This window comes from Solanum dulcamara, chromosome 3, assembly GCF_947179165.1.
Source record: "Solanum dulcamara chromosome 3, daSolDulc1.2, whole genome shotgun sequence".
Classification (NCBI taxonomy): Eukaryota; Viridiplantae; Streptophyta; class Magnoliopsida; order Solanales; family Solanaceae; genus Solanum; species Solanum dulcamara.
The window spans coordinates 82046879-82073054 of NC_077239.1; the positions used below are offsets into that span (position 1 = coordinate 82046879).

A 26176-nucleotide genomic window follows, 5' to 3' on the forward strand; every position below is an offset into this window, starting at 1 on the left:
AAATGCTTCATGTTTGATATGAGTTGATTGATATAAGTTGTTATACATATTTTGTTATGTCTAAGAGTTGATTGATATGAGTTGTTAAACATATTTTTGTTATATTAGCAATAGATAATTAGATTGCAGTAACTTGGAATCCGTTGGTACGTTACAGTTTAATTCAATTACCAAATGATGGAACATAGAAAGAATACTGAAATGTTGGTTAGGATGTTTTCATTAGTTTAACACCTTCATAGATCCAAATTGCTAGAAACAAGATGGGGACAATATTTGATTAACCTTTTAGTTATATAACATGAATCCAATTTCTGTGAGTTGATGCCTCAATGGAATTCCATTAGCATGATGAAATTAAATTATATTTAAGAAAAAGTTATATTCCTATTAGTATATTCATATAATACTTCCACTTTGATATATTCTAATAATATAGAAAAAGCTAAACTTTATCATTTATTTTCTAACTTCACGTGAAGTATTTGGTTTGGTTTGGGACAAACTTGAATAGTTATTAAATAATAATGTTTGGCAAAAGAACACCATGGAAAAACATTCTTTCTAGTCAAAGATGATGACAGAAAGTAAAGTAAGCAATATTCTTGAGATTTCCTAAAAATAAAAAAAGAGAGATATAGACTAGGCCATTGTCTTTTACATGCCTTTAAAAAAAAATATAAGATTGGTGTTGATTGGATAATATGATTGGTCAAGAGGCTTGATTTGGAATAGAATTGATGAATTGACAGAGGTCCAAACGAGACTGGTCGATATGATTAGATTGAATTGATTGAATAGAGTTTTATGAGCATTGAGTCTTGGGAGGAGTATCGAGCACCGAATTGGGTAAGAGTAAGTAATAACTCGAATCCAATAACTACGTCGCCAAACGTAGGAAGGAATTGGACCGTTAAAGTCGGATGTTTTCCAAATTACTGTCCTAACATAAGAGGACTTGATTGGTTATGAATTTATGATTTGTTGATTCGTTCGTACCCTGGCAAGGTATGAACGGACGTGGCAACAACGTCGGCTTGTTGTACTATCACTGGCTCATAAGTGATGGTTGTCGGATAAGAGAAACTCTCATATAGATCTTGATAGTACTCTGAGTCGGATTGGGATGGATTGGGCTGGATTGTATGTTATTGGTCCTGTCTAAATTATATTTTGTTTAGAATCAGAACATCTTGATTGAGTTGTACCTTCTTCTGAGTTGAGATTCTGAGTTGATTTGATCCCACCTTAATGTATGTTTCATTCGGCCATTTTACATACTCGTACATTCCACGTACTGACGTCATTTGGCCTGCATCGCTTCATGATGCAGAGACAGGTACTAGAGATCATCAACAGGCGCATCGTTGAAGATCTATTCACTTCCAGCTAGTTGGTGAGTCTTCCTTGTTTTCGGAGGATACCGCAATTATCTTTTCAACTTTGATTTAGTTTTCCTTTATTTTGATTTGTGGTAGCCATGAACCTGTCATTGACACCTCTTATATTGTTGATAGAGGCTTCATAGACTAGAGTGTGGATGATGCTGAATTGTTTCGTTGTGACTAGTTTTATTTTTTCTAGTTGTTGAATGGAGATGTGGTTGGCCTTTGGCCTTATTATGAATAGTATTCTTATGATTTGAGTCTTCCGCTAATAGAGTGTAATTGAATGAAAGTATGATTGGACCAAGTGGTTCGCTTGAAGGCCAGAAATGGTTTTCGAGTGTCTGCCACGTCTAGGGTACCCTTCTAGGGCGTGACAATTTTCCTACTTCTTCTTTTAAAATCTTTCTTTTTTTCCTTAAACACCGTGTCAAGTCAAACCGTATCAATAAGACTATAACAACAAAATGAGTTAAAAGATTATTTTACGTCAATATTTTAAATCATAAGTATGACATTTTTAGTATTATTTTGAATTCCTTAATTGTTCAAAGATCTAATTTATTCTTTTTACTTATTTTCCTTTTTTGTTAATTAATTCTACAATTCATGCAAGAGTAGACTCATCAGTTTTTAACCCAAAAAAAATAAGTAGGGCCCACTTGAAAAATCTATTTTACCCACAAAATAAAATGTAATATATTTGGTCATCAATATTCAATGCATATTCAATCCTTAGGAAGAAATTGCCTATAAATAGGACATGAATCAAATCAAAAGAAAACACAACAAACAATAAATTCAATTGAAAGAAACATTAGAAAATCTTCAAATATTCATCATGTCTATAATTTAGAAAATCTTAACAACCAAGATTGGTTGTTAAGAAAGTTTTGGCTAGAGCTCAAAATGAAGGTGATGGTGCTGTTGTTAGGAGAAGCATTGGAAGGTAATAATTTATCGATACTCGTTTCTTTTTTCTTTCTTTTTTTTATAATCGAGAAATTCTCGAAGATCATAAACACGTAGTATGAAAGTACTGGTGAATAATAATCTCGTCCTTTTACTCTTCTCTAATTAAATATCATACTTTTGTCAGTTGCAAGAATTTGAGTACTGATTTTCTTTTTATATATTTTTTTATTTTGGAATTTGATCAGGCCTGAATTGCAGAATTCATTTCTCATGTTAGATGAATTTAATGGTAATGTCTATACCATAAATGATATTTTATGATTTTATTTATTTGATTTTTAAGTACTAATTGAAAACCTATTTAACTCTTGAATTCTTGTAGTTTTACCACCTGGATTTCCTGACCATCCACACAGAAGTTTTGAGACTGTCACTTACATGTTGCAGGTAAAAAATTCATTTACTTTTTTTTTGGATAGAAAGTTTAACTTTTGTACATCGAAAAAATAAATAAATTGTATATTACCAGGTATAGCGAATTTATATTAGTTAAACTCTACGTTGGTCTGGATTATGGTACCTCTAAGCCTTTTCATATTCTAGAATATATCGTGATGGAAACTTTAAGAGGTTTTAGAACTATATATATTTTGATCCAAACAATAGAGAAATTCTTGATTTTCAAAGATTAATGAAAATTCTAATGTGATTTTATGGTGTCTAATTTTAGGGAGCTTTTACTCATTAAGATTTTGCTGGTCACAAGGGTACAACCAAGACTGGAGAGGTGCAGGTAATGATTGTGTAGGTAATCAACACCATATATATCTCTTTTAAGTATTTAAGTTATGCATTGTCAGTGTGCAAAGATTTTTAATAGTATTATTTTTCGTAAATTAATTTAAATAGTGAGTTATTTCAATCAAAAATTCTCTTTAAACACTAATCTGTATTACATCTTTATGTATGGGTAAAGATATTTTTTCTTTTTACTACAAGTATTGTCTATTGATTAGGAGTTTAAAGCAATTTAGTAAAAATTAAGTTTTGTCTATAAAGCAAGAGTTATAGATCATGTTATAAATTAAAATCGTGAGATGGTGTTTAATATAACTCATGGTGCATAAGTTGTTCTCAAATTTCTTATATATTTTATCTATAAGATAAAAATTATAGAATATTTCATAAATCAGACATAATAAAGTAGCATTATGTGTTTTCCATAAAGCGTGTATTATGATTCTAAAAGTCTCTAAACTACTCCCTTTATTCCATATTAATTGAATTTCTAAGATAATGCACACATATTAAGAAAAACATTTAAGGGCAAAATTTGAACCATATTTTCTTCTATTACCCTTTTGTTTAATCAACCTCATAAAAAAGATTAAATGTGAAATCATAAATACAACGAGTCTTTTATTGGAGTATAACTTTATAAGTATCGTAGTTTAACTTTAGAAAAATTATAAAACTTCATTAATGCAAAAGGTAAATATGAAAAAAATTCAAACATTTTTCTTGAATTTTGAATAATTTAACTAATAAAAAAAGCTCTACAAATTGAGTTAATATGAAATTGTGTTACTCATAGGGAAAATATTGTAGTTATGAAGTCTATGAGTTATGTTTTGTCTTTTACATAAGAGTTGTACAGTATCACTAGAGTAGGGCTAAATTTTGTTGATGGATAGCAAAAAAACATACCACATTACACGCATTCATATTATTATTTTTTTAAAAAAATAAAATAAATAAAGGCACTGCATATTTCCCAAAGGAGAAAAGTACTACTACTAGCTTTCCTCCAAGTGAATTTGTTTAAGAGAATTGTTGATTTTTTTTTTTAATTTTTGCTTTTTATTTATATTGTTTAACTGATAATTTTAAGTGAGTTAATTGATCATATTTATAATTTTATTTTAAATTATCGGACCCTGCGCATAGCGGGAGCTTTAGTACACCGGACTGCCCTTTATATTTTCAAGAATAATTTGAGAATAACTAAAAGGGCAAAAAGTGAAAAGTGGTGTTCATCAATGTAGTGTTTTGAAATATTCTGATATCTTGTATTATAAACGATGAATTGTTCATTCGGTAAGTCATAAGAATTAGAGAAATTTTGATATAATATTCACAACTTATGGATTTTCATGTTTATGAGAAAAAATATACCTAAAGAAATTTAAATTGCATGTCCGACCCAATACCCCAACAATAAAATCCCTTAATTATAGGCTAAGCAAATATCAAAGAAGTACATAGTTTAAGTATGGGACTAGCAAATCAGATATAATTTTGGGGGATTTTCCTAAGAGCCATTTAGTATGAGGTATAAGGTATAATAATAATTTTAAAATAAAATATAGAATTACGATAAAGTCCCACGAGAGATACTATGGAGATGTTTGGAGGCTAAAGGTGTACCTGTAGCGTACATAAGGGTAATCAAGGACATGTACGAGGGTGCCAAAACCAGGGTAAGGACAGTAGAAGGGGACTCAGAACACTTCTCAGTTATGATGGGGTTGCATCAAGGATCAGCTCTTAGCCCGTTCCTATTTGCCTTGGTGATGGATGGACTGACGCGACAAATTCAAGGTGAGGTGCCATGGTGTATGCTTTTTGCGGACGACATAGTCCTCATCGATGAGACTCGTAGCGGAGTTAACGCTAAGTTGGAAGATTGGAGACGCACCTTGGAGTCTAAGGGGTTTAAGCTGAGTAGGACCAAGACATAGTACCTAGAGTGCAAGTTCAGTGAGACACCTCAAGAGATTGGCGCGGAAGTTAGGCTCGGGGACCAAGCCATCCAAAAGAGAAGTAGTTTTAAGTACCTTGGTTCTATCATGCAAGACAGCGGAGAGATCGACGAGGATGTCACACACCGTATTAGGGCAGGATGGATGAAATGGAGGCTCGCCTCTGGTGTGTTATGTGACAAGAAGGTGCCACCACAACTTAAGGGCAAGTTCTACAAAGTGGTCGTTAGACCAGCTATGTTATATGGGGCGGAGTGTTGGCCAGTTAAGGTCTCCCACGTGCAAAAGATGAAGGTTGCCGAGATGAGAATGTTGAGATGGATGTGTGGGCATACTAGGAGTGACAGGATTAGAAATGAGGCTATTCGAGAAAAGGTAGGAGTGGCCTCAGTGGAAGACAAGATGCGGGAAACGCGACTGAGATGGTTTGGACATGTGAAGAGGAGAGTCCCAGATGCACCAGTGCGGAGATGTGAGAGGTTGGCCATGGATGGTTTCAGAAGAGGTAGGGGTAGGCCGAAGAAATATTGGGGAGAGGTGATCAGACAGGACATGGCGCATTTACGACTTACCGAGGACATGACCCTAGATAGGAGGGTGTGGAGGACACACATTAGGGTAGAAGACTAGTACATAGTGGTTTTATTCTCCCTTATTCGTAGGCGTATTAACGTACTATGACTTCTTGTACTCGGATGTATGTTATTTATGGTATTTATGTTATTATCCAATAATAATATCTACTATTTTTTTGTGCTTTGATTATACTATTGTTTGGACCGTTTTCGTCATCTACTTATTTACTTTAATATTCTTGTCTGACTTTTTTCTATGCTTTTATTGAGCCGAGGGTCTTTCGGAAACAGCCGTCCTACATTTGTAGGAGTCAGGTCTGCGTACACTCTACCCTCCCCAGACCCCACGATGTGGGATTTCACTGGGTGGTTGTTGTTGTTGTTGTATTTTATTTTGTGTTTGATTTGAAATATTAAATAGCCTTTGAATTATTTATTCTATTATTACAATAAAATATATTATTCCATATATTTTATGAAATAAATTATCTCAAAATAATTATTTTTGAAATAATTTATTCTAAACCAAACGATTTAAAGGATAAGACAAGTTATATAGCTGTATTTATCGAGCCACTATACAGCTGCCACCTAAAGCAACTTGGTACTACAATTCATATTTTGTTAGGTATAAGAATTATTAGAGAGAGAAACTCTTCCTTCTTTCCTTCAAACTTTCATTTCAATAAACTTTTTCTACAATATTAATTATTATCTGTTTTGCTCCTTTTTATGATTGGATCAGAAATTGTTAACTAACCGTAAGTTATCTTCTTCATGAATTACTTTTTTCCCAGAGACACAGAGTTAGAGAGTTGATTTCTCAAATAATCCATTCAACTTTTCAGAAGCATTAACATAGCTTCAAACACTAGATATTGAAAAACATGAATCTAATTCCAAGAGTTGGTGAACTTGCAGGATTTTTTCTACAGAAGATGGCTGAAAATGAAATTGAGGAAACATTAGATCAGCTAAGAAGGATAAAGAGTGGAGGTAATATGGATAGCTTCGACATTTATCGAATTACGGAACTTGAAATGGTGCTAAGAGTTTTTAGAACCTGTATAAAGTATCATCATGTTCTTTTGCCTGATTCCTTAGTCAAACTCACAAAGAATGTCGAAAGGACTGTGCAAATGCTTCACCGGGTATTTGATGGGATTCCAGATGAATGTAAAACTAACCTTAACCTGGAAAGGCTAGAATCACATTTGTTGGAATTCTTTGAAGGTAAAACTAGTTTAAGTTACAATTATGAGTTGAATGTTTTTGATCTGTCAAAATATATGGATTGCCTCGGAAAGAATCTAAATGATGTACTGATGATGTGCCTGGAAGGGGATAGGTGTAAAGGACACGGATTTATAAAGCAACTGAAAATTGTTCAAAAGAAAATGAGATTTTTGAGATACTTATATGCCACAGAGATAAATGGTTATGTCGACCATGAGAAGCTGGAATGTTTGGAGACTCGAATTAAGTTCATGGCTGACAATGTGGGACAGCTTTGTCTTGCTTATTTTGTAGAGCATGAATATAAGAATAAACTTCCATATCTATTATGCTTGATTAAACTAGTGGAGCTGGAAATGAAGAAGATTTTTCTCACTGAACTAAAGGCTTCAAAATTTACTCAATCAAGAACTTTCAAGGACAAGAAGTTACCAAAAGGATTTTCACATCATCTCCACAGTCTGCTGGTGTATCTCAGAAACAAAAAGCTCGAGAACTTTCCTAATAATGTCTCTGCTCAAAATATTGATGTGGCAATAGAGTTCTGGTTGTTTTTCCTTGATGCTGATGTGTCAAATCATGTTATTAATGGTAACTGGTTGAATGAACTTATGGAAAAGGTTGGAGCTATAGTGGGTGATGTTCTATATGTAATTCAAAAGCTTCTTCCTAGCTCTATAAACAAAGATGCTACTAGCAAAATAAGTCTCTGCTCGATACAGATATTGGAGAAAACTAAAGATCTGAAGGCACAAGTTGAGACTTACTACAAATCCTTAAAATTTATTCCATCTCAGTTCCCCACCTTTGGTGGATTGAGCTTTCTGGATTCTCTTTTAAGGAAACTGAATGAGATGTCGAAATCTAAATCTGGTTTAGATTTCCTGATGAAACCTCTTTTAGGGAATTTCAAGAAAGAGCTATCATCTCTTACATCCATTTTAGAGAAGGAGCTGTCATCTTTATCATCCATTTTCAGAGATGTCACAAAGGTGCACCATGAACATAAAATTCTTAAAGATCTTCAGAAACGTACCATCAATTTGGCATATGAAGCTGAGGTTGCCATTGACTCTATTCTTGCTCAGTATAATGCTTTTTTGCATATTTTTTGCTCACTTCCTACAATCTTAAAAGAAATCAAGCAAATTAATGTGGAGGTGACTGAGATGTGGTCGGTGGATGTTGCTCTTAAGCCTCACTATGTGGTAGCGCCAGCTAAACATCTGCCAACTCAACATAGCAATCCAGTGACTGATGAGGAGATAGTGGGTTTTGGGAATGACACAGAAAAAATGATTCAGTATCTGATTAGAGGTACAAATGAGCTAGACGTCGTCCCAATTGTAGGCATGGGGGGACAAGGGAAAACAACAATTGCTAGAAAGGTGTACAATAGTCACAACATTGTTTCTCATTTTGATGTTCGAGCATGGTGCATCGTTTCGCAAACATATAATCGGAGAGAGCTATTACAAAATATTTTTAATCAAGTTACCGGTTCCAACGACAATGGAGATAAGGATGACATTCTTGCCGACATGTTGAGGAAAGGACTAATGGGAAAGAGATATCTCATTGTATTGGATGATATGTGGGATTGTATGGCATGGGATGACTTAAGGCTTTCTTTTCCAGATGTTGGAAATAGAAGCAGAATAGTAGTAACAACTCGACTTGAGGAAGTGGGTAAGCAAGTCAAGTACCATACTGATCCTTATTCTCTTCCATTCCTCACAACAGAAGAGAGTTGCCAATTGTTGCAGAAAAAAGTGTTTCAAAAGGAAGATTGCCCGCCGGAACTACAAGATGTGAGTCACAAAGTTGCAGAAAAATGCAAAGGATTGCCTCTAGTGGTTGTCTTGGTAGCTGGAATAATCAAAAAAAGGAAAATGGAAGAATCTTGGTGGAATGAGGTGAAAGATACTTTATTTGACTATCTTGATCGTGAGTCGGAAGAATATAGTCTGGCGACTATGCAGTTGAGTTTTGATAACTTACCCGATTGTTTAAAGCCTTGTCTTCTTTATATGGGGATGTTTTCAGAGGACGCAAGAATTCCAGTGTCTAAATTGACAAGTCTATGGACTGCTGAAGGATTCGTGCAAAACATTGAATCTGCTGAAGATTACTTGATGGATCTCATCAGCAGTAACATGGTAATGGTTTCAAGAAGACGTTATAATGGTGAAGTCAAAGACTGTCAGGTTCATGATGTAGTGCTTCACTTTTGCTTGGAGAAGAGTAGAGAAGAAAAGTTTATGGTAGTAGTGAAGGGGCATGCTAGCCAGGTTCAACCTTTGGATTGGAAGGGAAGTCGAGTGAGTTTCAGTTTCAGTAAAGAGCTTTCCAAGTTTGCATCTCTGGGCGCCAAAACACCAAAACCTTTCCACCAACCCTTAAGGTCACTGATAACGACCAATCAAGGAGATATTTTTGATAGGTTTGTCCTCTGTCAGACAAGTGAATTGCGACTTCTTAAGGTCTTGGATTTGAGTTCTCATTCGGTGAAGACTTTGTCGTCAGCTACATTCAAACCACTAATTCTCCTGAAGTACCTCGCAGTTTTTGTAAAGAAATTGTATTTTCATCCAGAATCACATCTGCCCCATCTAGAAACTTTAATTGTGGAGAATGAGGTTAAGGTACTATTACCAGCGTCTTTTTGGGAAATGGAAAAATTAAGGCATGTTGAGATTTATGATGCTGCTTTTGAGGATAAGCATGGGATGTTTGAAGGATCCTCTAAATTGGAAAATTTGAGGATATTAAGGAAGGTTAGATTTCCGATTGATAGGGTGGATGTGTTATTAAGGAGGTGTCCTAATCTTCAAAATCTTCAAATCAGTTTTCAGAACAATAAAGATTCTGCAGAGGCTTTTTGTCTCACATTGGAGAATCTTACCCAGCTTCAAACACTTCGCCTTTCACATCGGAGAATCTCAGTGTTACAGTTGCCTTCAAATTTAAAGAAGTTGGTACTATTAGGGCCTCATATAGAAAGTGCTATTCCCTTCATTGCGGGACTACCAAGCCTGGATTATCTCCAATTAAAATATATGTATTCAGAAGAGTGGTGCCTTGGAGATATTACTTTCCATAAACTTAAGTTGTTGAAACTGGTGCAGTTAGAAATCTCAAGGTGGGATGCCTCGGAGGAATCCTTTCCCCTGCTCGAAACACTTGTTATAAGCAGGTGTAACAAGCTCAAGGGGATCCCCCTTAGCTTTGCAGATATTCTAACACTGAAACAGATTAAGTTGATGTACTACCGCAACAACAAATCTCTGGAGGCTTCAGCTGTGAGAATTAAGGAAGAAGCCGAAGCGACTGAAGGAAATGACCGTATTGATATCACTATCGAAGTAAGTAGAAATGTACAAACTCGTATGTTCTGTTTTTGAGTATCAACGTTCATCTATTATGTTCAATGCAGGATTTCCGAGGACGGATAAGGCGGCTGTGAATCAATTTCAAACTCAAACTCATGAGGATTTGTTTGAATTTGACAACTGCAGCAAAAGCAGAGACAGTCTATCGTGCGGCTTGTTTGTAACATTAGTACCGATTGCTAAGTTTGTACTAGGAAATCTTTCGCTGACTTGAGGACTATTTTGTATCTTCCTCAAACATAAAGGACCAATTTTCATAACAGTTAGCTTGGCAAAGGCCTTTGAAAGATGCTCTGTTACTTAAAAAAAGGACGGCCCGGTGCACTAAGGCTCCCGCTATGCGCAGGGTCCGGGGAAGGGCCTGACCACAAGAGTCTATTGTACGCAGCCTTACCTTGCATTTCTGCCAGAGGCTGTTTCCAAGGCTTGAACCCGTGACCTCCTGGTCACATGGCAGCAACTTTACCAGTTACTAGTAATGGTATATTCATGTCTATTGTACATTCTACTTTTTGATCTGTCAAAATGAACATGTTTTCCATACAGCATATATTATGATTATTTTACGTCAATATTTCAAATCATAAGTATGACATTTTTAGTATTATTTTGAATTCCTTAATTATTCTAAGATCTCATTTATTCTTTTTACTTATTTTCCTTTTTTGTTAATCAATTCTACAATTCATGCAAGAGTAGATTTATCAGTTTTTAACCCAAAAAAATTATAATGAGAAGCCATCGTCATAATAACGTCAGCATGAAATCATCATAAATTAAAAAAATTAAGTAGGGCCTACTTGAAAATTCTATTTTACCCACGAAATAAAATGTAATATATTTGGTCATCAATATTCAATGCATATTCAATCCTTTAGGAAGAAATTGCCTATAAATAGGACATGAATCAAATCAAAAGAAAACACAACAAACAATAAATTCAATTGAAAGAAACATTAGAAAATCTTTAAATATTTATCATGTCTATGGCCTCTATTTTTAATAGACCAAGATTGGTTGTTAAGAAAGTTTTGGCTAGAGCTCAAAATGAAGGTGATGGTGCTGTTGTTAGGAGAAGCATTGGAAGGTAATAATTTATCGATACTCGTTTTTTTTTTGATAATCGAGAAATTCTCGAAGACCATACACACGTAGTATGAAAGTACTGGTGAATAATAATCTCGTCCTTTTACTCTTCTCCAATTAAATATCATATTTTTGTCAGTTGCAAGAATTTGAATACTGATTTTCTTTTTTATATATTTTTTTTATTTTGTAATTTGACCAGGCCTGAATTGCAGAATCTTGATCCATTTCTCATGTTAGATGAATTTAATGGTAATGTTTATACCATAAATGATATTTTATGATTTTATTTATTTGATTTTTAAGTACTAATTGGAAACCTATATAATTCTTGAATTCTTGTAGTTTCACCACCTGTTGGATTTCCTGACCATCCACACAGAGGGTTTGAGACTGTCACTTACATGTTGCAGGTAAAAATTTCATTTACTTTTTTTTTTGTAGAAAGTTTAACTTTTGTACATCGAATAAATAAATAAATTGTATATTACCAGGCATAGCGGATGTATATAAGTTAAACTCTATGTTGGTCTGGATTATGGTACCTCTAAGCCTTTTCATATTCTTGAATATATCCTGATGGAAACTTTAAGAGGTTTTAGAACTATATATATTTTGATCCAAACAATAGAGAAATATATATTTTGATCCAAACAATAGAGAAATTCTTGATTTTCAAAGATTAATGAAAATTCTAATGTGATTTTATGGTGTTTAATTTTAGGGAGCTTTTACTCATCAAGATTTTTCTGGTCACAAGGGTACAATCAAGACTGGTGATGTGCAGGTAATGATTGTGCTTACAACAACACCATATATACCTCTTTTAAGTATTTAAGTTATGCACACTGATAGTGTGTAATTTTTTTTAATAGTATTAGCGTATAATGTAACATGTGATAGAAGGTTAGTAACTAATTTTACTAAGGTAAACAATTCATATTTCCCGTCAAAAGTCGTCATGGTGGAGCAGTAAGTATTCTTCCATCCTTAATTAAAGGTGAATGTAATCGCATTTGAAAAAGAGTGTGTTACTTCCTAAAGTGGGGCTTCATGATGCGACCAGACATAGAATGGAAAAACAAAAAATATCAATTAATGTTTATTAAATTTAAGTGCGTTTATAATTTTCCATTTGGTTCAATGCAGTGGCTGACAGCAGGAAGAGGTATAGTTCACTCAAAAATGCCTGCAGGACCAAGTACTCATAAGGGCTTGCAACTTTGGATAAATTTGTCTTCCAAGGACAAGATGTAAGTTACATTGATTTAATCTTGACTTTGGCTTAAATAAAATTTGGTGTTTGAAGAATCTATTTCATTTTAACATATTCCTGTTACATATACTTTGATCAAAATTCATAAGACTGCTGCAGAGCTTTAGGCGTTTAAGATTTACTATATATGTATAAAAAGTATGTTTTGACCTATATGCTTAGTACAATAATTTCCGTACAAATGGTGTACAACTAACCACCCTCACCGCCTATGGCTATGCCATGCTTTAGACGCAACAACTCATGATTCTTATTTTCCTGCTTGTTGTCTACTTCGAGAGCCTTCACTGCCCCGTTTTTGTAACTTCCCTCCTTTCGTTCCTTCACAATGCTGTAACAATGCAGAGTGAAATGTGCATTTACTTGATGATGATCTCTTCATTTTCTTGAAAATAAAAGAATGACCTTCTTGTCAATGTGCAGGATTAAGCAAAGGTATCAAGAATTGCAATACGAAAACATACCAAAGGCTGAAAAAGATGGTGTTTTGGTCACTATTTTAGCAGGGGAATCCATGGGCATAAAATCCCAAGTTTTCACGCGAACGCCTACAATGTACCTTGATTTCACCCTAAAATCAGGTTCTGAGCATCACCAACCGATCCCCGATCCCTGGAATGCCTTCATCTACATAGTTGAAGGAGAAGGAGCTTTTGGTTCGTCAGATTCAACGACCATACCAGCTCACCATTGCTTGGTTTTAGGCCCTGGTGAAGGCCCAAGTGTGTGGAACAAATCTTCAAAGCCATTGAGATTTGTTCTGATAGGAGGTCAACCGATTAACGAGCCTGTGGTGCAGTATGGTCCATTTGTTATGAACACTAAGACTGAGATTATGCAGGCTTATCAAGATTATCAACTTGGAAAGAATGGATTTGAAAGGTCAAGGCAATGGTGTTCTAAATGAGTAAACAGAGTTACATCTTATAGTACAATATTTCATTAGTTTTCTTATAAATGTTATGATTTCAAGTTGTTATAGTCCTTTTGTTCATTTGAAATGTGATGTTTGTTGACTGAAGTTTATTAGTGTTCATTTCCTTCATTTGTTCAAGATTGTATTGATAGTAATTTATGTTGAGTTCTTGAATTATATCTTGTCTCTTTCATTTAGATCAAGAATACTCAAATGTTTCATGGCAGGACTCTCCAAAAATACTGTCGCATCCCGTATCATCTATTTAATAAATGTATGACTTTTGAAAGATTTGACACATATTTGTCGATATTCTTTAATATTTATAGCAACATAAGTTCTCTTATAGTCCTTTCTTTCCTTTCAAAATGTGTTGTGTGTTGAATGAAGTTTATTAGTATTCATTTCCTTCATTTGTTCAAGATTGATAGTAATTCTTGTAATGTCTTCTTTTTTTTTTGCATCATTCATAGGAAATGTAACAACAATATTCACATTATAGTGAGTAAATTTCCATTGAAAACATGGTCCATATGATTTTTACAATCATTTCTCAATTATTGAGTAGATGTGGTATTGTAATTGCAATTAAATTTCTTTTGCAATGGAAATTGGTATTACATACGGGTAGATAGAATGTTCAAATCCAACCCCCCCACCCCCAACACAAATATAGAGTTAATTCCCTAAATGGTCATCCAAGTTTTGGGAATTGCCTTCAAATATTATTTTTGTTTCATTTAGGACTAAAATATCATTCAACTACCACTATTTTTCTCCAAATATCACTCAACTATTACCATTTTCCTCCAAAAATACTTAACACTTCAAAAACCTCCTTCTCTCCTAGGTGTCATGCTATGTCATTAAAGCCTCATTTTGTTTTAGTAATAGACTTATTTAATTTATTTAACCAAAATTTTAATTTTATTCTTCATTTTTTTAAAAATAGATTAGTTTATTAACAAGAAATTTGCATGCTTAGGAATTTTTTTGATACTTAAAATTTATATTAAACCATCATTTATTTTAAAAAAGATCTATTTAACTCATCAAATTTATGTCTCTACAAAAAAATTTTGTAAATTATGTAGGATATTATGGAGATTATAGGGAAAAAAAGTCACAAATAATCTAATTTTTTGCAGATTTTTCTACCATTCAAAATTCAATGAAAAAATCTTTGTAGGTAATTATTACCTAAGGATTTTGAAATCCCTAAGTAAATTATCTGAAAATTTTAAACAAGTAATTTTTCATAAAAATATTCAACTATATCTGTAAGGTTGACATAAAGAAAAGTTGGTAAAAAAGAGAAATTTATTATTTAATATAATATATTATATTTCATCGAATCATACAATTAAACACCAATATATATCTTTAACTCATCCCAAATTCATGAAACACAAATAATTAGTTAGGTTGCGCCTAGTTTAATTTACGCATTATATGAGATAAATATGCTCATTAATAAAGGTTAAGAATTTATTTTCTACTTCAAATATTGTTTCACTTTTTATTTTTTTCCTTAAAAAATGATTGTAAGTATGAATTTCAAAGTACATAATTATTTTTTCCAGTGGTTAATTGATCTTTAATATTATTGATCTATTATACAATAATGATCAAATAATGTAAGTTAACGCTCATGAAATGATTTGTACATCATGATTTAGTTTTAACTTCAATTAAATTTTTTAAACCTACAATATTTTTTGAATATATATTTATAATTATACAAAATTGATAGCATTATAATAAGTGTTAAAAAGCTATTCTTCATAATAGAAAAAAATATAAAGTTTAAGTATGAGAAATGATTCTTAAGTATGAAAAATTACTTCTTAATAAATTAATGTATTTTGGAAAAAATAAAATTATAATTTTAGTTAAATGAGTTTGATGAATTAAATAAGTCTATTATTAAAACAAATAGGCTTTAGGAGAGAAGAAGGCTTTTGAAGTGTTAAGTATATTTTGAAAAAAATAGTGATAGTTGAATGATATTTTGGTCTTAATTAAAACGAAAATGATGTTTGTAGACAGTTTTCAATACTTGAGTGACCATTTAGGAATTTAACTCCACAAAAATATAAACTACAACTAAGATAAAAATGATCGTTCATGAGTTTTGAGCATAAAAATCTAAAAATCGGCTCAAGAACTAATTTCACACGATTCATATTAATCCAAATTTTTTTACAAAAAGAAATTGATGTTGATTCACATAAGAATTAAACAATTTCCTGTTTAAATATCCAAGAAAAGGAAATATCTAGTTTAGGATTATGTAATTAAAGTAATTTTACCATTAGCCTTGCAAAAATATTTGGTTTAAGACAATAGAACAAATTACTATTATTCTTCCATTTATAAAATCATCCCAGAAAAGGAAAATTAATAAAATCCAGCAACACCACTTCTTAACAAATTATCTGTACCTATCTTTGCCAGCTTTGCCATCACTTCTTGTACACCCCCCCCCCCCACCCTACCCTACCCCCACACAAAAAAGTAGTCACTACTAACAATTTTGGTCTCCAAATTATTGGAATTTTCGAATTTTAATTCTAGAGAATTATATATATGATTAAGCAAATTTAGCTTTTAACTACTTGAAACATATAATTATTTTTATCTCTTTTCTTCGTTCAAAATTTTAGAATCATTAATTGTTCTATCATTTAATTACCCAATTATCATATTAAGCTTGTGGTGTGATTTTGTTAACGTATGGTTCATATATATAGTTGAAATTTATTTTTTTTGGAAATTATGTTGAAAATTTGTTTTTTTTAAAAAAAATGTGAAGTTATGTTTAGACATGCATTTTGTGAGTGAAAGTAAAAATTTCACCAAGAAAATCAATTTTTTTAAAAAAAATACTCCCAAAATTTATAGCTAAACGAAATTTTTCATATTTAGAAATAATATACTTTGAAAAATAGCTCAAATATAACATATTTTCTACATAAATAATATTATAAATATATAATTTAAATATATTAAATCATATATCATGAGGATTAAAATTAAAATTTATTGATACTAAAAAAAAATATTAATAAAAAAAATATAAAACACTATTGACTCCAACCGCCTGTTTTTTATTCAAACAAAAGGTTATTATTATATTCCTCTTTATTTACCCAAAAAGGATACCCACTTATGGATTTCTTCAAAAAAAACAACTAAAAAAACAATAAAAACAAAAAAAATAATCCAGCAAGACCACTTCTTGCACATTCTCTGTATCTTTGCCAGCTCTGCCACCATTACTTCTTTGCACAAAAAACCAACACCCCTTTCCTCCTCTCTCTCTCTCTCTAGATCACCATTTCCCAATTCTCTCTCTCTCTCTCTCTAAACCTCAAAAAAGTTTCAATCTTTACCAAATGGACTCTTCAGATGATGAGGGTGAGGAGTACCTTTTCAAGATTGTAATCATAGGTGATTCTGCAGTAGGCAAATCTAATTTGCTAACACGTTATGCAAGAAATGAGTTTAATTTACATTCAAAAGCAACTATTGGAGTTGAGTTTCAGACCCAAACTCTTGAAATTGATGGAAAAGAAGTTAAAGCTCAGATTTGGGATACTGCTGGACAAGAAAGGTTTAGAGCTGTTACCTCTGCCTATTATCGTGGTGCTTTTGGTGCTCTTGTTGTTTATGATATTTCAAGAAGGACAACTTTTGATAGCATCCCTCGTTGGCTTGATGAGCTCAAAAGTATGTATCTTTTGCTAAAGTTTTCCATTTTTTATAAGTTGGTTTTGGTTTATGTTGAATTCCCATAAAAGTTTTGTGCATAGAAAGTTCTCACTTTTTTGGTGGATTGGCTTGAGTTTAGTCTTTTAAGATTTGATGGTGTTATGATAGAATGGTAATTCTTAGATTTGACTTGTACATTCTTGTTTATGTTGCCAAAATTGTTTTCTTTTCTTAGCTTGGTTTGGTTAATGTTGAATTCCCATCAAAGTTTTATGCGTATCTTTTGCTTTGAGCAAGTTCTCACCTTTTTGGTGGATTGGCTAGAATTTAGTCTTTTGAGATTTGATGGTGTTATGATGGAATGGTAATTCTTAGATTTGACTTCTACATTCTTGCTTATGTTGCTAAAATTCTTTTCTTTGTTTAGCTTGGTTTTGGTTTATGTTGAATTTCCATCAAAGTTTTATGCATATCTTTTGCTTTGTGCAAGAAAAAGTTCTCACCTCTTTGAAATATAGTGAGGATTTGGTGGATGGGCTATGAAGTTTAGTTCTTGAGATTTTGATTGTGCTATGATATAATGGAAATTCTTAGATTTGTCATCTGTTGCTAAAATTCTTCTCTTTTTTAGGACTTGATTTTGATTTATGTTGAAGTCCCATCTAAGTTTTATGCATTATCTTTTCTTTGTGCACAGAAAGTTCTTCCTTTTTGGTGATAAAGTTTAGTTTTTTGAGAATTGATGGTGTTATGATATTATGGTATTTCTTAGATTTGACTTCTACATGTTTCATTTTTCTTTATAATTAGTTATTGCAGAAATTGCCAATGAGTCGAGATCTGACTGTTGTATTTGTATGTCTCTGTTGCTACAAAAAAAATTAAACTTGGTTTTGGTTCATGATGAATTCCCATCAAAGTTTTATGCATTTTTTGTTTGTGCATAAAAAGTACTTGTCTTTTTGAGATATATTGAGGTTTTCTTGCTTCTTGTCTTTGTTGCTAAACTTCTTTCCTCTTTTCAACTTGGTTTTGGCATATGTTGAGTTTCCGTCAAAGTTTTATACATATCTTTTCTTTGTGCATCAAAGGTTCTCACCTTTTTGAGATATATTGAGGTTTGGTGGTATGAAGTTAAGCTTTTGAGATTTGGTGGTGTTATGAGATAATGGCGATTCTTGGATTTGACTTCCACATTCTTGGTTCTTGATAACAAGTATGTAAGATATCTTGTAGATCTGAAATTTTTTGGCTACTTTGACTATTTAGGATGATGGGATAAGGGTAATTTTAATTGGTTGTTTCGGGAATTGATTAATGGATGTGTTGAGTTTATATGTTTTGACTGTAAATTTTCCTTCGCTTTTCTTCTTCTGTGGATTTTGTTCCTATCTCTTTTCTCTTTGACTGGATAAAGCAAGATTTTACAGTTTCTCTTTCAGTCTAATTCAATCTTTTTAGTGAAAAATTACTTACCAGGCATAGAAATAAATGGTGATGTTAGCTAGCAAAACCTTCTTGATTATGGACCATGGTTACTTGAAGCAATGGCAATGAAAGTGGTATATATGCCAATTTAGCTGTTATGCTCAATTTTGTCTAGATGCAGTTGGGAACCTTGGATAAGAACAAAATAGACAAACTGTCAGTTGGATGTATATTAGGAATTGGAACTCAAGTCATGCTTTGCTTTCTCCAAAAAACTTATCTAAGTGAACTTGTAAAAAGATCATACTATGGAATCTATTTTATTTGCTTGATTGTGAAAATAATAGGACCAACAGTCCGGCTTACATACGTATGGCATTATGGTAGACTAAGGAGTCTCGGGGATTGATGAGAAATCTAAGAGATTCTTTTGACGGTAAATGGTGCCATAGCTATAACTTAGGTAGTCTCTCCATTAAGCCCTTAGTTAATAAACTTTTGGCTGGACGGGACTCACGGGAGTGTATTACATCGCTATGGATATGTGATACTTGCATGACCTTATTTTGTTACTCAAATCTGTTCTTGTCTTGCAAATATAGTTTGAGTCTAGAAAAATGAATAAATTTGTGCTCCCAGTTTCTTAAGTTGAAAACTTTTAGAACTTAATGTCCATAAAGCAGAGGAGTATTGACTCGGGGTAAAACTAAGTATATTGCTTAGCTTGGCATGACAATGCACAAGGTGTAGGATTTCTAATTTGTGCAGAATGTATTTTCATCTTTTCTTTTGCGTGAATGTAGTTAAAATATTATAGATCAGGTAATATCAAAGCATAACCAGAAGTCCATCTAGATTTGTATGATCCTAATTTCATCTACTCCTCAAATTTTAATCCTCGATTCCTTTTTCAAACACGATCTTCTCTCTCACCCTCTCAGTGGTATCATCACAAGTATTCTCTTCTCTCTTCTTTGAGCATTCCACTTCCATTCTATTTTTATAATCAGGGTGTCCAAACTAGCTTCACGCACCTCGACTAATTCCACAGGGTACTGCTACCTCCCATTAGTCAGGTACCGAGTAACTCTGTCAGCCAGAGTTGGAGAGATGGAAAAAAAATCACTTAGTGGTTTGACTCCGTGGAAATTTGAACCTAAAACCTCATGATTCATGATCCACTTCATTGACCAGTGGCCACACCCTCAGATGCCATTCTGATTAATTATGTGAATGGGTCATACAGTAGTGATGCCACTCCAAAAAATTAGACTCGCCAGATACAAGTCCGTTTGCCCAAGTACAAGATTTTAGCTTGATCCCTAACATGGTCCGAGATCGCTATCTTTAAGGCCATTAAAGAACCCAGGGCGAGGGCAATGCGATAGATAGAATGTTAACATTTGCCGCATAGGTAGCAACAAATGAGGTTTGCACTCCACAAGCTTCATTTAATCACGGCATGAAATGAGCAGAGGAATATGTCATGAAAATTGAAGTCAGTAGTCATAATAGCCATCACAATAGTGTCAATTAAACTGATTCATTCTCCAAGTTGTTAGTCATATCTTGTGCCTAAAAATGCCTATGAAGAAAAAAGGGATTCTGTGGTAATGAGGTGTAACACTTTTCTTCCTCATGTGAAAGCGACAATGATGTAGCTAATAACAACTTAAGAAAATTCAGATGCATAGTTTTGATGGAAATATAGGAAGTAGTAATATTAAGTTTTAGTACCGACTCTTTATATGTGCAGGTGCTGTACTTAAACATTGCATTCATGAGCTTATTTATTCCCATTTTGTCTTGAAATGATACTTTCTGCTGTAGGGATTCCCAAGTTTTATTTATACGTTTATTTATAGAGTGTGCAAATTACATGTTACTGTGGTCTTCTATATGTTCTTCATATTTCCAATTGTTCTATAACTGAAACGACCATTTACATGCAGCTCATTCTGATACAACGGTTGCAAGGATGCTCGTGGGAAACAAATGTGACTTGGAGAACATAAGGGCTGTGAGCATAGAAGAAGGCAAAAGCCTGGCAGAATCAGAAGGGATGTTCTTCATGGAGACATCTGCCCTCGATTCAACAAACGTAAACAAGGCTTTCGAGATTGTGATTCGAGAGATCTATAATAGTGTTAGCAGAAAGGTTTTGAATTCTGATTCTTATAAAGCGGAATTATCTGTCAACAGAGTTAACCTGGTCTACGATGGTACCGATGGATCGAAACAAAATCAGGGCTACTCTTGTTGTTCTAGGTGATTAATGTTATGTTTCTTATTTCCCCTTAAGTTTACAAGAATGGTTCATTAATTTTTTTTGGTTGGTCTTACTGTTTATTGATTGTCAATGGATGAGTACTTTTGTAATAGTCAGGAACTTGATGTTTATATTCTAAATGGCAGCTGAAATGAAAATGTTTCTTTTCCCCCAATGCCATTCTGTATTCTGTGTTTGCTTTATGTATTTATCATTCCTGATTGTTCAATTGTTGCCAACTACTTTTACCAATAAAGGTTGTGGTGGAGTGAGTGGTAAGTACTATTTCATATTTAATCGGAGCACCTTTGTTAGACTCTCAATATAAGAATTTCGTTGCGAATAATTTAATCGGACTTTAATATAGTTATCAGACACCGGATGAGAAATCACAACTGCTTTTGGGGGAGAGCTGATTATAAGATGTATTAGTGATGCAACTCAACAACTCCAAAACTAAAACATTCCAGAAGAACAAGACAATATATAGTCTGTCAAGGTCAGCTTATCAACAAACTGTGCATATCAACATCTTCTAGAAACTGAGCAAACATCCTTTTCTCACCAAATTATGTAAAATGATCCCATTATGTGATATTCCCATATTCCAAATTTGTCAAATAAAAAAGTTATTCCAAACAAGAAACTCCCCACCAACATTCTTGCTCTGGAACATTATGTGATATATTTCTAGTATTTCAAAGTTGAAAAGAAAAGAACTAATTACTTCAAACATAATATCAAAAGTTGTGGTAATCAAGCAGTAAGTACTCCATCAATTTAACTAAAGGTCTCAGGTTCGAGATCAGGATATGAAGTCGTCAACTAAATTGAGACATTCTAGCACGACTCTAAATTAATTGAGCTCCAAAATAATTATCGAACACTAGAAAAAACAAAAAAAAAGAGAGAGAAACCAACTTACAACAAAGGATCTTACCCCACCACTACATCCATATCCAAGAAGATATTATCATAGATTCAGAATCAATATTCACTACAAGAAAAAGAAACAATAATCAACTTTTTGATCATGACCTATCAACATTGAAGGGACAATGGCATTTTTAATCCCTCAATGATTGATAAATAATAATTTTGGTTCTTGTGATATAGTATGACTCAACATATTTAATCTTCAAGTATGTTTTTAATATAAATTTACATAACACATCGGTAATTAAACGATATACTAGTTAATGAGTGTTGAAATTTTGCGAGTATTTATAAGCAAAGTGATCAAACGTACATGTTTCAACCAATTGAATGTTAAATGTTAGTCAGATATCAGAAGAAAGAAACCGGAATTTTTCAATAACCGAGAGACCAAAATGCTATTAACCCCAACATTGAAATAAGAATAGATAATATTAACTTAAAACAATTTTCAAAGTACAAATCAAGATAAACTGAGCCATTATTTCTTTAGTAAGGATATCTATGAAAAGAAAAAAAGAAACATAAAAATGGTGCATTTTGTGGCTTATAGTCTATGTTGCTCGTACTCTAGCATCTGCGTTGGATCCTCAAAAAATACACAACTTTCGATGGATCCGACACACACCTATCTGCATTTTAAAGATTCCGACCAACATAGCTTATAGTTATTATTTCAGCTCCATTTCTTCAGTGCCCTGATCTCCAGTATCTAGCATTCTCAAAACCATTCTTGCAATATTGATAATCCTCAAAAGTTTGATCAATTTCATCTTGTGAGTTCATCACAAAAGGACCATGTTGAACCACAGGTTCATTAAGAGGTTGTCCACCTAACAGAACAAATCTCAATGGCTTTGAAGATTTGTTCCACACACTAAGGCCTTCTCCAGGGCCTAAAACCAAGCAATGATGAGCAGATAAAGGACCTGAATTCGGAATTCCGAAGACGCCTTCTCCTTCAATTATATACATGAACGCATTCCAAGACTCAGGGATGACTTGATGATAGTAAGCTGTTGGCTGTAGGGTGAAATCGAGGTACATTGTAGGTGTTCGTGTGTAAACCGGGGATTGGACTCCCATCGCTTCACCTGCTATAATTTTTACTTCAACACCGTCGTTCTCTGCTCTTGGTATGTCTTCATTCAGCAGTTCTTGATACCTTGGCTCAATCCTGCAGTTGTATTTTCAACTTAATAATAGAGACAGCACATTTTCCTTTACATTGAACCAATATCGGAACTAGAATATTTTATAATCTATGTTACTCGGATCCTCCAAGAAGGCCTTCGCACACGTTTTGGGTAGTCCAAAATTATGCATTTTTTGAACGATCCTAAACAGGCATGACGGCATTTCTGGAGGATATGAGCAACATAGTTTACAACTACCATAGTAATTAAAAATGCAAAAGTGATCCAACATCAAACGTGTGAACGCCACCAAGTCTGTTTTTCGTGCTATAAATTTGAACATGGGACAATATTGGTTCAGGTTAAATCAAAGTGAGTTTTAAGGCAAGCTGCAAAAATGCCTTTTTTAAGACTAGAGATGTTTAGAGATGATATACATAAAATTTTAAAACAAGTCTAGATGTCACATTTGGGATATATAGTTCTTGATTTCAAGAGCCAAATCTTTGAGAATTGAGTCAAAGTGAATATTAAGCTTAGCAAAAAGAAAGGTGCTTTTTATACTGCATATTAGTATATTACTAACAACAACAACACCCCTACCCCTACACAAAAAAAGTAGATAAGAGCTAACATTATTTTTTATTACTATATGCTAAAGTCAAGTACAATAAAGTGGTGGTGTATAAAGTATTCATATGGGGTTATGTCAAAAGCTGTGTTACTTGAACTTTTTAAAAATGTCAACGGATGAGTGTTGGATTCTCCAATAGTGGTGCATTTTAGGAAGATCCGACCAACATAGGTCAAAAGGAATGATAAGACTGAAAGCCTCCTATAGTGTAATTTTACTATGGACTATAGAAAAGAGAAGACAGCTGGTGTAAATCACTTACATTTTGTCCTTAGAAGAGAGATTTATCCAAAGTTGCAACCCCTTTTGACTGCCCTCTCCTGCAGGCATTTCTGAGTGAATTATACCTCTTCCTGCTGTCATCCACTGTGATATCACCCAAAAAAGGAAACAGGTATCAGCAACCAGAATTTCAATATTGTCGGGTGTATGTTGAATCCTCGAAAAGTTATGCATTTTTTGAGGGTATGAGCAAAATAGCTTGTAAGTAAAAATGTTAAAGAGTTGAATATTCTATACCTGCACATCACCAGTATTGATTGTGCCCTTGTGACCAGCAAAATCTTGATGAGTGAAAGCTCCCTAAGGAGATGAAAACACAACATTAGCATTATCAACATCTTCTGTGCTCGTTTTACTTTTGAAATTATGAGTTCAGTATTTGACGTTCGTTGAAACTTTAGTAATTTAACACATATATTTATGTTTTGTTTCAAAATATTCGGTTTAAGTAAACACTACATCCGCCTCTGTTAACAATTCGACGGATTCAACAGCGCATGCCATTTGGCACTTTGCTCTCTGCTTATTCTTCGTTGGATGGTTTGGATCCCAAGACAACAGAGCCATCATTATTGGGAGGTTAAAGAGCATCCAACATAAAGCGAACTTTCATTCTCTTGTTTGTCGTGACTCGTGACACAGACACACACGGCCTCAAGGGACTAGAAAACGCCTTTCATTTTCCACCCTTCATTGGCCCTTTCAAGTACTATTATATTGGATATTGAATTATGCAACATAATTATTATTTTTTACCTCTAGCATGTAAGTTACTGTCTCAAAACCTCTGTGTGGATGATCAGGAAAACCAGCAGGAGCAGAAACTGAAACAATAAAACAGTACTATTTCAACTTCATTTGCATCAAAAAAAAAAAAACTAAGTAAAAATAAACAACATATTCCAGTTAGATGTTCAGGACTTATGTAGCTCGGACTCTTCAAAAATATTGTCACGTGTGTCATATACTCCAAAAGCTATGCATTTTTGGAAAATCTGACACAGCTGATACAACATTTTTGGAGAGTCCGAGCAACATAACTCAAAACAATACCTGAAAATTCATCCAACATGAGGAAAGGATCGAGGTTCCTCAATTCATGCCTGCAAGATCAAATTTTTAAAACAAAAACACTAAGAATACATCATAAAGACAGAGACTTTACAATATGGAAAATCAAGAAAACACATCTAGGTCAAAGTTTCAAAACACAAATTCCTCTTAAAGTTACTTGTTTTATTGTCCAAATTGAAAAAAATGAAAAATACCAAGATGACAAAAATTATAAAATTTAGAAACAACAATAAAAAATGTGAAAAATATGAGAATCCCAAATTTTTTAATACCTTCCAATGCTTCTTCTAACAACAGCTCCATTCCCTTCACTTTGAGGTTTAGCCAACACTTTCTTAATCACCAATCTTGGTCTATCAAAACAAGAATCATATTGATTTGATTCAGACATAATAATATTTCTGATAGAAAAAGAAATGGGCTTTCTTGATATGTTTTTATTTCTAACAAATTGGAAAAAATTCACTAAAAATAGCTCAGAAATAGCTCTCATATAACCAATTCTTGATTATTATTATTTTTTTTGTGTGTGTGTCTCTTGTGAACAATCTCCCCCTATTATTTATATGAAAGTTTTTAGAATGTTGAAAATGGGGTTCAAATTGAGGGAACTCTGTAAGTTGAATGTTGAAAAAGACAGCTAATTTTTTTAATTATTATTTTAATTTATTTTGGATTTTAGTAAATGGATATTCAAATATGATGATTTCAGGCTTGTGTCATCATGATGGATGCTTTTCTCCTTTGTGTGAAAAGGCCTTTTGATAGTCAAATGTATTTGGGAGAAATTACTAAATTGAGAAAAAAATATCTTTAAAAGAAAACTTTAGTGAGAATCTTTTTTAAAGAAAAAAATTTACTATACACTATTTAACATTTCTTCCAAATATGGGGTTTGCTTCAAATTTTGAAGAAGGATTTGGACCCCCAAAAAAACATTTTTCAATTAAACATAATTTATGAAAAGTTATTGCGAAATAGTGAACGTGCACAAAAATCTATAAATTCAAAATATAATTTTAAATAGTGATACTAAAATCGAGTATTTGTGCACTCCCCCCTCTACGCAAAATATACATGCATGTCTTTTGAGCTTATAAAAAAGTCCAAAGTGGCACTTACCAAAATATATGTCTAGATACATTCATGTAAATTTCTAC

At 33.1% G+C, this 26176-nt stretch overlaps 4 protein-coding genes across 6 annotated transcripts; 3 read left to right on the forward strand and 1 right to left on the reverse strand.

Annotated features, from left to right (window-relative positions):
* Positions 1-6302: 6302 nt before the first annotated feature.
* Positions 6303-10855, forward strand: LOC129883375 (putative late blight resistance protein homolog R1A-3). 2 transcript variants are annotated; one of them, XM_055958031.1, is made up of 2 exons: positions 6303-6398; positions 6559-10855. In XM_055958031.1, exon 2 carries the CDS (start codon positions 6576-6578, stop codon positions 10275-10277), a length of 3702 nt encoding a protein of 1233 aa, XP_055814006.1. In that variant the 5' UTR covers positions 6303-6398; positions 6559-6575; the 3' UTR covers positions 10278-10855. The 2 variants fall into 2 exon arrangements, with proteins under 2 accessions (XP_055814006.1, XP_055814005.1); XM_055958030.1 differs by lacking the exon at positions 6303-6398 and having other exon boundaries at positions 6407-10238; positions 10310-10855.
* Positions 10660-13664, forward strand: LOC129883376 (pirin-like protein). Of its 2 annotated transcripts, none has more exons than XM_055958033.1 (6): positions 10660-10746; positions 11554-11603; positions 11697-11764; positions 12076-12138; positions 12501-12604; positions 13051-13664. In XM_055958033.1, the coding sequence occupies exons 2-6, from the start codon at positions 11585-11587 to the stop codon at positions 13532-13534; spliced, it is 738 nt and encodes a 245-aa protein (XP_055814008.1). In that variant the 5' UTR covers positions 10660-10746; positions 11554-11584; the 3' UTR covers positions 13535-13664. The 2 variants fall into 2 exon arrangements, with proteins under 2 accessions (XP_055814008.1, XP_055814007.1); XM_055958032.1 differs by lacking the exon at positions 10660-10746 and adding an exon at positions 11239-11352.
* A 3112-nt stretch (positions 13665-16776) lies between these two features.
* Positions 16777-21129, forward strand: LOC129883377 (ras-related protein RABA5e-like). Its single transcript, XM_055958034.1, has 2 exons — positions 16777-17275; positions 20638-21129. The coding sequence occupies exons 1-2, from the start codon at positions 16942-16944 to the stop codon at positions 20955-20957; spliced, it is 654 nt and encodes a 217-aa protein (XP_055814009.1). The 5' UTR covers positions 16777-16941; the 3' UTR covers positions 20958-21129.
* Positions 21130-22303: 1174 nt separating this feature from the next.
* Positions 22304-25598, reverse strand: LOC129883378 (pirin-like protein). Its single transcript, XM_055958035.1, has 6 exons — positions 25289-25598; positions 24996-25045; positions 24699-24766; positions 24180-24242; positions 23923-24026; positions 22304-23067 (listed from the first exon to the last, which is right to left on the reverse strand). Exons 1-6 carry the CDS (start codon positions 25507-25509, stop codon positions 22581-22583), a joined length of 993 nt encoding a protein of 330 aa, XP_055814010.1. The 5' UTR covers positions 25510-25598; the 3' UTR covers positions 22304-22580.
* Between the last annotated feature and the right edge of the window lie 578 nt (positions 25599-26176).